General features: G+C 38.4%; 1 protein-coding gene across 2 annotated transcripts in view; it reads right to left on the bottom strand.

Moving 5' to 3' along the window:
• TMEM135 (transmembrane protein 135) overlaps window positions 1-17252 on the bottom strand; it is a 342018-nt gene that overhangs the window by 219852 nt on the left and 104914 nt on the right. For both annotated transcript variants that reach the window (XR_010621832.1, XM_065729960.1), the window contains exon 6: window positions 14863-14909. Coding sequence is in view for 1 of the 2 variants with exons in the window: in XM_065729960.1 (XP_065586032.1) it covers window positions 14863-14909 (47 nt within the window). In the remaining variant the exon portion in view is untranslated. The remainder of the gene's footprint in view (window positions 1-14862; window positions 14910-17252) is intronic.

Here is a 17252-nt window from a genome sequence, read left to right as displayed (position 1 = left end):
TTGGAGTAGACAAATGACTGCACCTGATCAGTCAGTGGCAAATGTGTCCCCTTGACTGCACTCAACACACAGTTTCATCTTCTACTGAGAAATATTCCTTCATCTTTCTGTAAAAAGTTTGCTTTCAGATGGTGCTGGATGTGACTGCTACATGGAAACCTAGACAGCTGCTTTTCAGCGGGTGTATGTGCATGCAGATGTGCTCCCTTCAGTGCTCAAGGCTGGATGGTATGTTCAGCACTCTTTTTTTAGATCTTACTAAGCAATTTGACTGCAAGTGTGGTGTATAATGAGTGGGAAATGCACGGGGTTTTGTGTTATATGACATTAAAGTGAATTTTTATATTTTTAAATTAACATTAGCTGTCTATGAATTGAATGTGTCTTAAATCAGGATGTGCTGGGAGATGCATAGTACAGAAAAAAATCCTCAGACTGCTTTGGCATGTCACAGTAACCACATCTGGCAATTGATAGCATATAGACAGAGAGCAAAAAAAATGTAAACAGTCACATATAAAACTTCAGCATACAACACACGTAATGTAAACAAATGTGTCAGATACCCCCCAAAAAAAGCATGAGCATTGCATTGGGTAAGGAAGAAACCCAGCACTATATATACGTTATTAAAACAAACTCAAGCATTTAGCAAAACATTTAAATGACTTTGATAACAGCTTAGAATCCTAGAATCATTAAGGTTGGAAAACACTACTAAGATCATCCAGTCCAACTGCAGAAAAGTGAATGGATTTAGAATTTGTTGTTACTGTTTGTAGGTTGTAGTCTTTCCAACAGCTGATCAAATTCAACTGATGCTGCTTTGCCATCAAATCACAGCACGTATGCTATAGGGAAAACTTTTACACTCCCACCACAATGTTACTTCAGCCACGAAATAATGGCCCAGAAGTTTAGCTTTCAACATAAGTCTTACTATGTGCGCCCATGGGAAAAGACATGTCAGCAAGAAACTAGCACTAACCTCTGAGTCAGTGACAGCAGAGTATTGGTTAACTTCAAATTTCACTGTCAGCTTTTGTAGGGGAAAAAGTAGCAAAACATAAGCTATTTGGTATCTCCAGTGTACAAGTGATGAGGGTTCAGGATTGACAGCATTTCAAACAACTGTCTACAGCAGCTGTTAAAGAAAGATAAGGGCTGCAATCTTTGTTGCTTTTCTTTATAAAGGAGATCATGCACTCCTAGAATTAATGCATACAAACATACACCAGAGGCCCAGAATATGACCACTAATATGAAATTTAATTGCATTAAATCACAAAGATGTTTCAGTTACTCCTCAGCATGACTCATCTTTGATGCTTTGGTGACACAGCAATTGTTCTCCTAATGGTGTACAGCTAAATAGAGTTCACAATTCTCTGGTGCCTTTGTGTCACACACAAAACATTTCTAACTGATACTCTCTAAGGTGTGACTGTTCAATTCATACACTGAAACAATTCCTGTAAGAAGTGGAAATTTGATTTTAAAATACCAGATACAAATATCCAACATTATATGTTAGCTTGATGCTGCCCAGTTAGCCTGCACTTACAAATCCCTGTTCACTTGAGAAGTCTTCCTGAGCTCTAAGTCAACACAGAACCTCAATGAGAGAATAATAATTCCAGTTATATCCCAAGATATGCAGAATAATTACATGGAAGTATAGAAGGTAAGAAGAGAAGAAATTCCTATGGTTCACTGTCCATTCTGGATTGAAGAAGAAAGGACAACAGTTCTACCACTCAAGTCTAACCTGGTCTTCCATGATGGATCATGAAATCTCTCCACACTTGAAGAAACTATCCTACCCTTTAGCTAGTCTTAGTATCAGAAAATTGCTCCAAGATAGTAATTCCCAACTTACACACACTTGCTTCAAATTTCGTCTGTAATTTCTTTTAAATCTCACTGAAGAGAGAATGCGTTATTCTCTTCCTTGCTAGAGAAGCATAGCATGTATCAGAATTTTAGACATTAAGGTCCCATCCAACACAAGGCATCCTATGATTCTATTATTCTCAGATGACATTTCCACTCTGATAGTAAATTCAGTCTTTAGGTTTTACAACTGATTTTAAAACACCTTGTGGGAGTTGTTTTGTTTTTTTCTGCAGTGTACTTTAATGGCTTGTTTATGGGAGTCTGCCTGAAGAACGACTGCAGCTAAGACAGATGATACTCACTACTACTTCTGAATCAACAGAGCCTGTTATCCTCACAGAAGAAGTCCAACTGGCTTAACACAATTTATTCTCCACAAATACCTATGCACATGGTTATTTGAATCCTTGTTTCTTCAAAGTAGCTTCACAGAGTGTATCTGAGTAACCACCCCAAGAAATTATGGCATGATCCTGAGCCAAACACTTCTTTAATGTTTTACAAAAAAAAAAACCCAAACAAATCAATATGTTCTCATGTGAATTTATATTTAAAAAATCACCTAATATCCTAGTATAGAAAGTATGACTATTTAAAATTCCTAATGTATCCTCTTAAAAAAAAAAAAAAGTAAATTTTAATCTAAAGTACGTTTATTCTTACTCTTCGTAGCAAAACTATGCAATTTGATGTTCCTTCAGCTTCTTTTTCACTTCCATTTAGCTGAACACCCTGTGTAAATTGAAATTTAAGCTTCCTAAAAATCAATTAAAAATTTGCCACTGAATTTTAGAACCTGGGCTATACGGTGAGATGAAGGTTTGACACTGATGTAGTAGATACTTTCATTAGGGGCATTGGCAGGTTCTGAGTTACAGTTTGCTGTAACATTAGTATGATCTGGTTAGCTCGGGGCAAGAATTATTTTGGCTAACATGTACTTATAGAAACCTTTGCTCAGTATGTTTCCTAGTCCACCTACCAAGCATATGAAAAAGAATAAAGACTGTCTCATTCTTGAGCACATTTGAAATGGCCCACAAAGGCTCAGTTTCACTGAAGAAGCTGGCTTCAGGCAGCAGTTTCTTTCTTGGTGAAATTGAGCTTTTATGAACCGAAGCATGTCTGTGAAAATCATCTACGACATCATTTATACTCCTCTAAGCAAATAACATATGAGTGGAAGGCAGAATGGAGAAGAATGATGTAATTCAATGTTTATAAAGTATCAGACATTTGACAGGCTTAAAATTGTCTGCAGGACACACTGTTTGATACCGTTATCCATCAATGTGTTCTCCCCAACATTTTATCTTAGGGCCAAACGCCAAAAGAAAGACCACAAACACCCAACCACAAAGTAGCTCTTATTTTCCTATTCTAGTCAGCAATTAGCTCACAGGAACAGAATTCCAAGTATTTCCAATGCCTATGCTTGTTTCTAAAATGAAATAGAAATGTCATATGTTAAAACCATATTTGGGACTGTACTCCAGATAGAAATAGAACGGGAATATACTGAAGTGGCACGGTAGTTCCACATAAAAGATCCAATTGTGTACAACCCTTACATAAACAGAAGGGCTTTTTATTTTATAAATACATTCACAAACACGTAGGTTTTAATGTTATGTAATTGCCTTCTGCTTTTCATGAAATGGAGATTTTCTGCCCTGACTGCTATCAAATCAGAAACATGTGGAGTTCCCAGTGTGAGAATTATATTTCACGACCGTGGCGGTTTCTGCAAGAACTGCAGCTTTGTGGGTTTTTTTCCTTTTTCCTTCCTCTTCTCTGCAGTCCTTGTGCAGCTCACTTTCTTTAAAGCCAGATGCAGCATTCAGATAAGCACAGGTAACACTCACATGACACGCTGAAATCTAACCCACCCTCTATATGTTGTGATTTATCTCTTAGAGTGACTCTGTTTTCCTAAATGCATTTTGTAAATAAGCAGATTAATTTTTACTGAGGCGTAACTGCTCCTCGAAGGGATCTCTTCTTTCTTTCTTCAGTGTCAGGAAGATTTTGTTCTTCAAAGTTAAATGAGCAACCACATAGATATCCCTCAGCTCAGCAAAACCAGAGAACTATTTTTAATAGAGCAGCAGAAACAGGAAGAACAGACAGGAAACAGTTGGGAAAAAGAAATTAAGCCAAGGAGATGGGAGAGTAACAAAAACATGAAAAATCAGAGCAGAAAAGCATTAAATGAGCTTCACTTTCACCATATCACAAAAATGGAGCTCTAGAATCCCAACTGGCATGCAAAGCTCCCCAGGAAAGCACTGCATAACGTGATTACACGAAGTCAAAGGAAAGTTTTACTCTCACTGCACACTCTGTTCTGCTCTTTTCTCTCCTTTTCTTTCCAGATACTGGTTACAAAGAAAAGAGAATATTAGGGAACTGAACTTCATGTTCTCACTGTCTCAGACAGACAAAATATAATAGAAGTATCAGATTTTGCTGAAAAAGGAAGTGAAGAATCAATCTACTGACTTAGTGGCTTCAAACTCCAACTTATACTGCAACACACACGCTACTTCCCACGTTGATTCTTTGACAGCAGTTCTGCACTGTGCCCCACTATTTAAATTATATACTGTAGCAGGAATGCAACAATGACAGCACAGTGATTTAGGAACTGGACTAGAACTCCATGGGTCAACAGCATCGCTACCAGAATCTTGTGCCTGACCTTCTGCATGCTCCTTAAATCTTCTGCCTCACTGCTGCACTGTGCAGTGTTAAATGCCTGACATAAGTGAGATGGGAAGCCATTTAGCTGCCAAATATCTTGTGTATAGAGAACACACACACACACAAAAAACCTTGCAGGAAAGTATGGCAGGGGAGGAAATAAATGAGGGGGCTCTGAGCACCCTGATGGAGCTGTAGATGCAGGAAAATTGGACTAGATGACTTTTGAGGGTCCCTTCCAACTCAACTGGTTCGGAGGTTCTGTGATTGTATGAAAACTATCCATGTCTGATAATGAGTCATAAAGATAGACAAAATATCTCTACCAGTTGTGAAACCATGTAAAAATAGGATCCCATCTCTGCACCCTGTGAGTGGATCTCCAGCACCAGAATTAAAGTAGATGGAAGCTGTGTCCATACCGCAATGCCACTCAGGGACCTCAACACTTCCATAGCAGGATCAAAGACAGAGATCAGATCTGCATTGCTTTCTTATCACCCAACGTACCATGCCAGCCTGGCTCTGAGCAGGTCACCACCGTCCACAGCAGTGGATTCTCTATGCATTAGACACAAGAGCTATTTCCTCTCCGTTATTTTGCATGTAAGGATGACAGGAAAGTGACAAACCACCAAAGCATAGACACATGGATATAGCAGCAGAACAAAAGCCCTTTGTGATTGACAGACAAAACCTGACAGTGGTGTGGGGACATTCTTTTTCTTGCTCTGGGGATGGCTCTGGATAGAGACATCTGAAACTGTAGACTTCAAAAGCTGCTCCCCTTACAGCCAGATCACCTTGCAGGTAAACACCTCCCTGGTTCACTGAGCCACGGTTACGTCTCTGAAAAAGAATCTGCACTGAAAAGTGATAATGGTGGAAAAATACTCCCTATTGTACCGTTTTAATTCTTGAGCTACTTGTCTGTGGTGATGTGTTTCCTCTCCCAAGGAGTCCGGGCAACCGGATCCAGCCACACATAGGGCAATCTGTTAAACCAGGACAAGCTCTGCTGTTGGAAAGAGCAGGATGAAGTAAGCTCCAGGAGTCCATCTGCCATATGTCTAAAGGTGGCCAAATATGGAAAAGGAAACATCATCTCTCACATTATGTTCAAAAGTGAGTGCTTCTATGAAAGAGTACACAACCTGTTGGTAATATTGGGTGTTTCATTATAACTGCTAAAAAACTACTTCTGTAATGAAGATTTAGTTACATTTTTAATAGCATATGTTTATAGTAGTAAAATCATGATTTCAGTTCTTTTATATGATGCAAACTGGCATTCATACCACACAAAGTGGCCATGGAAAACATAGTAATTTTATCAAAATGTATCTCTTTCTTCCCACTTAGTGGTTAAATCCTTTGCACTACTTAATCCACAAGAAGTGACAAAGCACCTGAGCTTAATATAAAATTAGTGTTTCCTGTTTAAAAGCATCAAAGCAAAAAGGAAGAGAATTCAACCATTTTAAATGTATTTTCTTGACTTTCAAAACATGTATTGCTAGGGAATAGATCATAGAATCACCGGAGAATCAGTTTGGAAGGGACTTCAAAGCCCATCCAGTTCCAACCCCACAGCTGAGGGCTGGTTGCTTCCCACCAGCTCAGGCTGCCCAGGGCCCATCCAACCTGGCCTTGAGCACCTCCAGGGATGGGATACCCACAGCTCTCCAGGCAGATATATCTAAGAATCTCAATATGAAAAGCAGCAACCACAAAACAGGCTGAGATAGGTGTGTATCAGAACAGATTTTTCCTCACAACAGCTGAGAAAACCAATTATACAGCCCTACAGCATGCTGGAAGAGCAGGAGTAGCACTGATTTAACCAGGGGAAATCAAATACCAGTCCAAGATTTCAGCTCCCAGAGTTTAGGTACTTCGTCTAATTTAGCTCACACATTCAAGCTACAAAAGCTGTTTTGAAGATGAGAGTATAATACAGCATTAAAATAGTTGCCTACCTATTTCACTTCACACTTACCTTTTTAATTTGAAAAAGTGAAAAACAGTATGAGGTGGGAGTGGAAAATCTCCTTTAGCAAACAAAGGTTCAAAGGGTTTGAGGTGGTATCCATCTGCTTCACAAAAGCCAAAGGACAATGATCGCTTTTATTCAGGGGATATCATTTGAGCAGAATTAAGATTTAGGTATTGCTGCGGGAACATATAATGTTTCTGTATCAGATCAAGGGAAGAAAATAATTAAAAAAGACTAGGTACCTTGCAAATGAGTTACTTTGATGGTCCATTATAGGCCATCTAGTTCTGACACCCAGTGCCAGAATGGGAATGCTGTCACAGTTCGCTCCAAATTGTGCTCCTCTTGTTTTCTCCATCTAAGAGAGTCTGCTCTCCTCCTAGCACTTATTGTTTAAAAACAGAGTTTGAGACCTGAGTTATTTACAGTAAGCAACTACATCAGGTTACATATATTGGTACTGATGAGGCACTGGGCAACCTGATCTAGTGCCTGATTTAATGGCTGGCATCCCTGCTTGTGGCACAGGGGTAGGAACAAGATGATCTTTGAGGTCCCTTCCAACCCAAGCCAATCTGTGATTGTATAAAATTATTCTGTAAGATCTGAGTAGATACACAACACTAGGTTGGAGAGATGATTCTGCTGCTTCTATGAGTGTGGCAAAGCATGAGGACTGAAGTTCTGCAGAGCTCCAGAGCTGCTACCCCTCCAACCAAATTCAGGCCATACTGCATGCCATTAAAAGTGTTAAGGGGAAAAAGGAAGGGAAGGGAAGGGAAGGGAAGGGAAGGGAAGGGAAGGGAAGGGAAGGGAAGGGAAGGGAAGGGAAGGGAAGGGAAGGGAAGGGAAGGGAAGGGAAGGGAAGGGAAGGGAAGGGAAGGGAAGGGAAGGGAAGGGAAGGGAAGGGAAGGGAAGGGAAGGGAAGGGAAGGGAAGGGAAGGGAAGGGAAGGGAAGGGAAGGGAAGGGAAGGGAAGGGAAGGGAAGGGAAGGGAAGGGAAGGGAAGGGAAGGGAAGGGAAGGGAAGGGAAGGGAAAGGAAGGGAAGGAAAAAGGTGAAATTCAGTGGAAGTCTCATAGAAGATAAAATGTGTTATATGTAAGTAAAAAAGGAAAAATGCTTTCTCATGGTATATTCTATTGTTATACAAGCAGAAGACAGCTCAGCTTCCTACACACGCTTGTATTTGAACTAATAATGTGCAACTCTACACTACTGCTCTCCCAGAGAAGTGCCAGAATGAACCCTTAGGTTCATCCTCTTCACCCACAGTGGCTGCTCTGACATGGTGCTTTACTGCTGCTTGCACTAAACAGCACTAACTGATATTAATAGTTTCTTAAAAGATTGGCTGCTTCATTGACTCCCCAGGTCATCCAAAGTATCTCAGAAATTAAGTTCCATGGAAGTTATCAAAATAATGTTCCAAACCACTAAACTTGAGATGTTTACATAAGGGCATTAAAAAAATGATATAAACATGGGGGAAAAAAACATCTTTTTTTTTTTCCGATTTATAAGCTAAGAATTGAACAGCAGAGGACTGTTAATGAACTCCTGTATTCCTGCATCAAATGTGAAATACAAACTTTGTAATAAAGGGGAATTGGATTTGATATTGAATCCATACATCAACCCCAACGATTGTTTCCTCATTCTACAGACCAATATTAAAAAAGCAGAAACATTTTTCAAGTAGTTGCTTCTGAATAAAAGGGTGCTTAGACAATTAAATGAAAGAGCTCAATTCAGCACTGGTACCACACATTTTTAAAAGCAAAAAAAGACACTTTGAAATATCATGTCAAAAATACTGAATAAATTACAGGATATGTGTTTCACTGGGAAAGAAGAGTAAATAGCTGTAATTTGGGAGGCTAGGATTTCATTAATGAGATAGAATAGAGGGCTCTGCAAACAAAAGGATCCTTCTTAAGGTTTCCAGAGAATTTAGACAAGTTTCAATATTCCATCTTAATGACAGTATAAGGTCATTAAAATACATCAGCATGTACACTTCTTAAATGTGCTTTTCATTCTAGTTTTCATTGCTGGCTTCTCATCGTCATATAATATAAAATACATTAAGAGATCAAGAGCTTTCTGCAGTGAATTCACCGAACTCCCAAGTTTGAGGACACCATGTTCTGCTTTGTGCAAGCACAGCAGTAAGTTCTGACGGTCTGAAATTATTGCTTCAGAAAATAACATCAGAATTTACCCCTAGAAGGCAGACTTTATGCTCAACTTATGATCAATCAATCATCAGAACCATCTGATTTCCCATAATAGCTAGCTACAGCCCGTACAGGGTGCTCTCCTTTCCAGCGTGCAGAGCTGATGCATTAACATGTCTAATATGACTCGTAGTGTGCAGTCACTGGATTAACTACTATAGCAACCAGAGCTGCAGTCAGGCAACATATATCCACCCAAACTGCCTGATTTTCTCTGTCTGTGTAGATTGAATTTATAGTCAGGTGTTCACTTATTGCATAGAGTTCAATAGTTCTGTGTCAATGCAAAATTCTGTAAATATGTCCAGGAGAACAGCCACAGCGTCACCCACTCCCCCCAAAACCCACAGCTTTATATTCAAAACAAACCAGCATTAATTAGTGGTTAATATTATAACATTAATAACCCATAATATTAATATTATAACCTATTATAGCATTCCTCCTGCCCATTCATTTTATTCTATGCAATTCTTCTCTAAAAATACTCTAGAAACAGCCATTGCCTTGAATGATTCAAACTAAAATAAAGTATGGTGTAATGGAAATCTTTCCATCCCATTACCTTAACTCATCCAAACTGCATTTTTTTTTATTGAGAAATTAAAGAGCGCTCCTGTTCCAAGATACTTTTAAAAATGGTGCAATTTAAAACAAATCACGTGTTATAACATTGATCATAAAATCATTTCAGAATGGTTTTAATTGGAAGGGACCATTAAAGGTCATTTAGTCTAATTCCCCTAATTCCCAGTATAGCTCAATGACATCTGAAAATTAACTCCTAAAGACACAGAAGGCTCAACTCTTATACTTTTCAGTAAGTGTTTTTAAAAAAAGAGGTAGGAGGAGAAAGAATCCTCTTTCAAATGGATTAACTGTATGTGTGCATTAAATACATGTATGAGAGGCTGCACTACACAAAATAGTGCGTACAACAATTAACAAAAAATCAGTGAAGCATAATTTCAGCTCTTCAGTGGAGCTGAGCACTCGCAAGAAGGAAATTTTGGAGACATAATGGAGTATAAGCAAAAAAAATGCAGTAAAAGAAGAAAAAAAGAAGACACTATAATACACTTCCTTTGTCTGTAAATATAACATCATTGCTTGTAAACCTATCATCTGCATTTCAGCTGCTATTTTCCTAGTTCTTTTCCTTCTATTTTTTGTCCAGTCTGCAGACATCATCTTTTTTTTTCCTCTCCAGTCTCCTTCCCTTCCCTTCCCTTCCCTTCCCTTCCCTTCCCTTCCCTTCCCTTCCCTCTTCCTTTCTGTACTGTTCTACTCAATTTGTCTTTCATTCTGGCTTCTTTCTCACTTTTATTTGTTCCTGGACTAATTACTCCTGGTACTACTACAACTCTTTTAATCTGAGATTTAGCACCTTGCTCTTCCTCCTGATGTCCTGCAGTAGATGCAATAATCCTTGAACGGTCCAATAGACATTTGGGGAAACTCTAGAGGTATCTATCAGGGCTGCATGGTGAAGCTTCAAGTAGTGTAAAATACCCAAAAAGGGATGGGCTAGGAGGATCAGAAACTGTCCGTCCATAAGACCATTACAGAAAATAATTTAAGATAAATGTTATGATGAGATCACAGAATCACAGAACTGTAGGGGTTGGAAGGGACCTCCAGAGGTCATCTAGTCCAACCCTCCTGCCAAAGCAGCTCATTACACCAGGTTGCACAGGTAGGTGTCCAGGTGGGTCTTGAATGTCTCCAGAGAAAGAGACTCCACAAACTTCATTATATTAAAGGAAATATCCTTATGAATGGAGAAGAACTTGCTTATTCTTCCATGGACCACAATTCATACATCTGTTATAGTGATATTTCCAACCAGAGTGTATCAAGGAACAGACATACACGCGTGCTACAATTATGAGACATCTTGACTTTGTTCCCTTTAGGTGGATAATGACCTTCTAGAATCAACAAGAAGTAAGTGCAACCTAATAGTTAACTACATGACAACCCAAAGGATAACTTGGAAGTCTTGATGTATAGAACATATCTTAATTCCTTCACACAAGCTGCAGCTTTGAACTTTGCAATTCAAGTAACGTATCGTGCTATAGGTCAGTAAATATCACCTTAGGTCAGGCTTAGTGGTCTTTTCCAATGTTTGTGATTCTATGATTCTATTATGCATATTCTTTATAACGACAAAAATCCATACCAGTGCTGAAAGGAGCACTCCTGCTTTCCCAGCTCATCTCAAGCACTTCCAGCAGCTGGCTCACAGTGCTGATGCTAGCTATGTGTATCAAGGTATGAGGCAGTGGAGGGAAACCATTATCTGCACAGAGCAAAAAAACTGCCTCATTTCAGTTACCCATGAAGCTGCATGAGTGCTTGTGGCAGTACAAGAAAGGTAATCAGAACGATGGATTGTGACAGTCATCACATCTCAGTTCAGATATTAATAACCTTGGATAATTTATAGAAACTAAAAAAATACAGATTACTTTGCTTTCATTTTCATTTTTTGTCATTTGAGTACCAAGAATCAGTTATATTCTGATAGAGACATACTTACATTTAGTCTCCTGTTAGAAAGTTTTAAGCTTCATGTTACACCATTTAGATATTAGGATTTTACCCTTAATGGTGGAAGGGATTATATATGATCATGGTGAACAAGACTGCTACTGTTCTCAGCATCTCTTTGTATTTTTTAGTGAGGTGGAAGGACAAGAAGTCTTCCTGGAAACCAAGTTGTTCAGAGACAGAACTAAGAAGGATTCTACTTACTTTTCAGGTCAATAGTTGCTTGTAGCAGTAAAGAACTTTGTACAGGCAACGGCAAAATATTCCTTAAACTAAGCAGACCTTGAGTAAAATCTTTCTGAGACTTTTCTGAAAACACTATGATTCTTACACTATTTGTGTGAGATCTGTTTATGATTAGAAAAAGGTTGAAATTTTTAGTCACTTAACACATGAAATGCACCGCAATGACTCTTCCAATTCTGTTCTATTTCAGATGACAAAAGAGACAGAAAGATTATTTAAGCCAGGCAGGAGGTTGAGTAGATCCAGGGAGGCTTCCTCCAAGGGCTGTCCAAATTCTTATCAGAAAAAATCACGATGAATTCACATATTTGATAAAACAAGGACTGACTCACAGTCCCACTCCAAACAAACTGAACAACTCCAAGGGCAGCACTACTGACTTTCCTGTCGTTTGTACTCACTGAGAAGCAGTTTTTCTCCTACTGTATTACCATGATAAAAATTGTGGAGGAACCGTTTAATTCGATGTGTGTTAAAAGAGTTATGTTTCTCACTCTACTAATTTTCAGAGATGCCCCACACCATCATTTTTTCCTTGCTCACTCACCATGGAAGAATGGGCAAGTTCTTCTCAATTGATTTGGATAATTCCTTCTATGTTATGATGAAGTTTCTCAGTATGTCATTATAATATTTATTTTAAACTATTTTCCAAATAAATTCTGTAATGATCTCTCCACACATTCTACAAGATCTACTGGTATATACAGCACAGAGCTGTAATTATTCTTTTTTTCAGATTGTATTCAATAAAGCACACAAAGTTATGCTCTTCTAAAGACTTTCCTGATTTTGACAGCTTATTACATTGAATATTTCACAATATGACAACCACTGATGCAAATTAAAAAATAAATAAATAAATAAGAGAGATTCAGGAAGACAAATGGTCTTTCCCTAAGCAAAATTACCCAATTTATCCAAAATCTGCTCCTACAGATCTGATGGGACAGACAATCTTCAGCTTCACCAGTATATCTTTTCACTGTTTCATTCTTGGGATTTTCTTCCTCACTATCTACACAAATTAATCCCAGCTGCGATCTATTGCTGTAAGAGTAAATATCCTGTTCTCCTATCTCATCCTTTCTGTCACACCAGAGACAACAGACTGCTACTCTCTTCATCTTTTCAGCAGTCTTATACATATGTACATGAAGACACTTAGTCCACCCCTTTTATTTTTTAATTAATCTCAATCTCTATCTTTCTTAATAAACCGTGTTTAGTCAACTCAGATCACACTCCATAGTTTATTTCACTATTCCATATTCTCATTGGAGTGTGATAATCAAAAAGAACAAAAAATCACTGTCAACATCTTAAATCTTCAGTACAACAAAAAGGCGAATTTATACACCTCCCAAGTGCTAATCCTGTTTATACATCCTGTGACAGTGTTTCCTGTTATTATGGGAACGGGACGCTGTTGACTTACACTCACTGGAAGTTTGCAACAATTATGGTAGGAATTCTCTTCAGGGAACTGCTCCCTGACTATTTCATTCCCCATAGGTACTTACACGCGAGCATATTACCTCCACCTTGCCACTACTGACCAGTTTCATATTTGTTCAGATCACATACCCATTCTTCATCCATCTCTATTCCAAGTCTGTTCTGTGAAATAACTGCAGTCCCACCCAACGGTTTTATCTACACATCTACACATCTTGTACACAGAGACTCTGGCTCTGCTTTTGTCAGTCACTGTGAGGATGTTCTAATCACAGTACTGATTAAACTCAGAAAAAAAAGAATATAAACTGATCCATGCTGATTGTTTTCTTGTTTTTCTGTTTGTTTGGTTTTTTAAATCTACCTTGACTTATCCGTTGTATAGTTTTTAGTCAGTGTTTATATACTATATATATATATTTTTTTTCTTCTAAGAATCAAATTCATGGACCCATAACTACCCATCCCTGCAATTTAATTCCTCTGTTATAACAACAGAGACAAAGGAATTAAATGTTCCCGATGATTGCTCAACAGGATATCCGTCACCCCTGGCACAGAGGGACTAATTTTAGAAGAGAAAGTGGCTTGGAACTCGTTCAGCTGTCAACGTTGCATTGTCAGGTCAGGAAGGAATTCACCAAATATTTCTGGGCTCTGGTCAGCTCTCATTCAGCTTCCAGGTTTTCTGTTCAAACTGGTTCATTATCAAGACATAAACAGGAGACAACGAGCTTCCTCCATAATCACACAGCACTTATACCTTTGCCCAGCCTTTTAGTGTTGTGCTTTTGTTTCATCAGCATTCATACAGACAGGTGTCCAGCTCCAACACTACCAGCTTTTCAGTCAACTACTAAACTTTTCAGAGGCTGCTGTGCCATAATGCTGGCAGCAGGACAAAATAAAACGAGAAGGCTGCTGATGCATGGGTGGTAGATGAAAGGAGGAATGCTTTTTAGAAACTTTTAAATTAATAGCTTTCCCCTATCCACAGACTGTTCTTGGCCAATATCTGAAAGTAATTTGTAAGTAAAGGAATTACAAAAAAACAAGCTGCAATTTCTAGAGTTTTGCAATTATCTGGGGATCATATGGCTTGAAGAATCATTGATGGCTGCAAGCCATAGAAAATTCCAAGGCAAAGGGTTGTAGTCAAAGGTTACTTTAACAAGTCACTGTCCAACCAGAGATATAAGACAGCAATTTTGGGAGACCTGGTACTTAAAAAAGAAACCGAAAAGGTAAATAATTTATTACATAATATATTACAAACTAGGAGAAAAATCAGTGCATAATGTGAGTCACTATCGGGTGTTTTAAGAAAGGAATACAGCTGATAATTTGTGAAAAAAATGAATGTGAAACAGTTGCACTCCCATGTACATCAAACATTTGGGATTATTTAAGACGACAAAAATCTCCATTTCCTATTCTCCAGTATTCTCACCAGAAGAAAAAAAGTTATCTTCCCTGCAGTAAGCTCTGTGAGAACTTATATATTTCAGCAGTTTTCGGGAGTTAATTACAAGATGAGAAGAGGTTTCTTAAGTAATCAGTGAAATCTCTAGAAGATTTAAAGCATTTAACTCAGCATTTCCATTTTTAGCCCAATTATGTTCACAGCCATGGGCTTTTAACGCCATAGGAGCACCCCATTCAATTCAGAAGTCTTGAGTCAGGAATATACTCAAGTTTTCATGTGAATACCAAAAATCAAGTCAGCTATTTAATTTTTAAAAATAGAAACAGACATATGAGCAACATACCTGAAAAAGAACATGAACAGAGCAGATGTGATGCAGAACAAAAGGACCTACAAGAAGGAGAAAGAGTGTTATTGCATCAATGATCACACTTCTCCTCTATGTTCTGGACTGTGAAGATTTTATATCTCTTTCTATAAAAGTTACACCTTATTGATATGCCTCAAAACAGTGCGAATGAAAGCTTGTCTGCATCCCCCAAAAAGGATTCCCTTGTTTCTAGTGGACTTCGGGTCAGTTCTGAGAAAGTCAGAAAAAAAAATAAAAATACAGGATAGGGTAATGGGATGGCAGACACAGAAAAGGAATAAAATAATAAATAATTAAATAAACAAATGGGGAAAAAAAAAGATGATAATAATTAAAAAAAAAAGAGAGAGAGAATAAGAATAAATAATATTAAAAAACTGTAGAATGGAAATTTAATCATTGTGTTTTCTCTGACTTTAGACCAAGGATGAAAAAACAAAGACAAAGTCAAAATGGTGTTTTCTGCTGGTTTAGATAAGGAGATTGCTGGAACACAGGTGAAAGAATGGAGACTCCAGTGCCAGAAGTAGGGAAGAGGACAAAGGATGAAGACTTGAGGCAGTACTGTTGTTCTTCATACTGCAACAAGCTGTTGTGTCTGGACTGTAGAACTGCTTGTACACAAAGCATAGTCAGGAACAACCATATCATACTTTAAATTCACAACCATCCTTAATCCATATTTTTGTCAGATAGAGCTTGAGAGTGAGAAAATATTGTTTTGTGTCAAATACACTGGCCCAAGTCATACCAGCAGTTATGAGAAAAATATCTTGCAGACAACTCGCAAGTATTTCAGAAAATACTTGCACTTATTTTCAAGGGTTCAGGAGGTTTTGAGCTAGATAAGATAGGGATTGTGTAAGTGAAAAAAAAAGGGGAACGTTGGCAGTACATACTGGAAGGCTACAAACACATGTAGAAGAGAGGACTAGGTTGTTGCATTTAGATACAGATCAGAAAGGTTGAATAGGCAAAGTTAACAGTGAGCTTCAGAGAAAAAAAATCTTACAATGAGACTATTTCCATTCTCTACGCCCTCTGATATATGACTTCAAATTACGTCAGACAAAATATTGTAACATTGCATTTTATTCCCTTTCCTTCCCTAGTACTACCACATTTCACAACTCTGCATCACAGAAGTGAACATCTGAAATTATTCTATACAAATGCATTTGGGTGAAGTGAGGACAGCAAAATATTTCAAACTACCAGCAAATGCAGACACATTTAAACCTAAGTCTTACTTAGAAAGAGCTATCATGACCCTCCGAAGTTCAAACCATATTTAGACACTCAAACAGCAACCATCAATTGTCTGGGTGCCATTGCCAGGAGGCAGAAGGGACAAAAAGTCTTGATGTTTTTGACAGCCCTGGGCAATGATATTGAGAAATAAATGAGACTGGCAAAGAATTGGTTTCCTGGAAAAAGAAAACAGCATATCTTTGCATATTAAATACACTCAATTTATTAAATGGTCTCTTTTGTTTTCCCTATCTCCTTCCTTCGTAACGTTCTTCAATTACAATTAGATTTCACACTAACAAGTACACACTGATAATATTCCCTCTGCACTCTCCTAGAGGCTCAACAGCTCATTTTGCAGTCTCTCTTTGTATGAGATGCTCCAACTCCTTCAGTGACTTTCATAATCATAAAACTATGACAAGACCCTTCATTCCAGTGCATCCACATCCCTCTCAAACTGGGGAACCCAGCACTGATCACAGCACTCCAGATGTGTCTCACGAGGGCTGTGCAGAGCAACAGAATCAACTCCCTCAACACAATGGCAGCATTTCTAATGCAGACCAAGAGTCTGCTGGCCTCCCTTGCTCAAAGGGTGCAATTCTGACTCATTTTCAGCTTGGTGTCCACCAGGACCTCTGGTCCTTTCTTGTAGAGCTGCTTCCCACCTGGATGCCCCCAGGATGAGCTCCATGGGGTTCCTTGTCATCCACCTCTTCAGCCTGTCCAGGTCCCTCTGAATGACTGCACAAGAGATTGACTTGGTGTCTGACCTGGTGCATCAACCACTCCTCTCAGTATTGTATCATCTGCACAATTGCAGCCTTAGGTGGTCAGCCAGGACACATCTAATATTCCCAACTATACTAGAATAAGCCTTTTGGAACATCCAGTTTATAGATATCTAGATAAAATGACAAAAAGCATTGTCAAGTTAGCCAACAAATAAATTAAAACTATTGTAATTTTCTTATTTGACAGATGTCTTAAATAAAGGAGGAAGTGTAATTTATCTGTACTTAAATGCTCCTTTGTGGCAGCTGTATAAGTTCATTAAGAAATTGGGCACAGAGCTGCTCAAATACAATACAGGAGAAAATTCTAAGTTA

Source organism: Cyrtonyx montezumae, unplaced genomic scaffold, assembly GCF_038088225.1.
Source record: "Cyrtonyx montezumae isolate F1298 unplaced genomic scaffold, pur_monq_1.0 scaffold_12, whole genome shotgun sequence".
NCBI classification, from domain to species: Eukaryota; Metazoa; Chordata; class Aves; order Galliformes; family Odontophoridae; genus Cyrtonyx; species Cyrtonyx montezumae.
The sequence above is the reverse complement of the archived record's forward strand: the minus strand, read 5'-3'. Positions and strand labels throughout refer to the sequence as shown.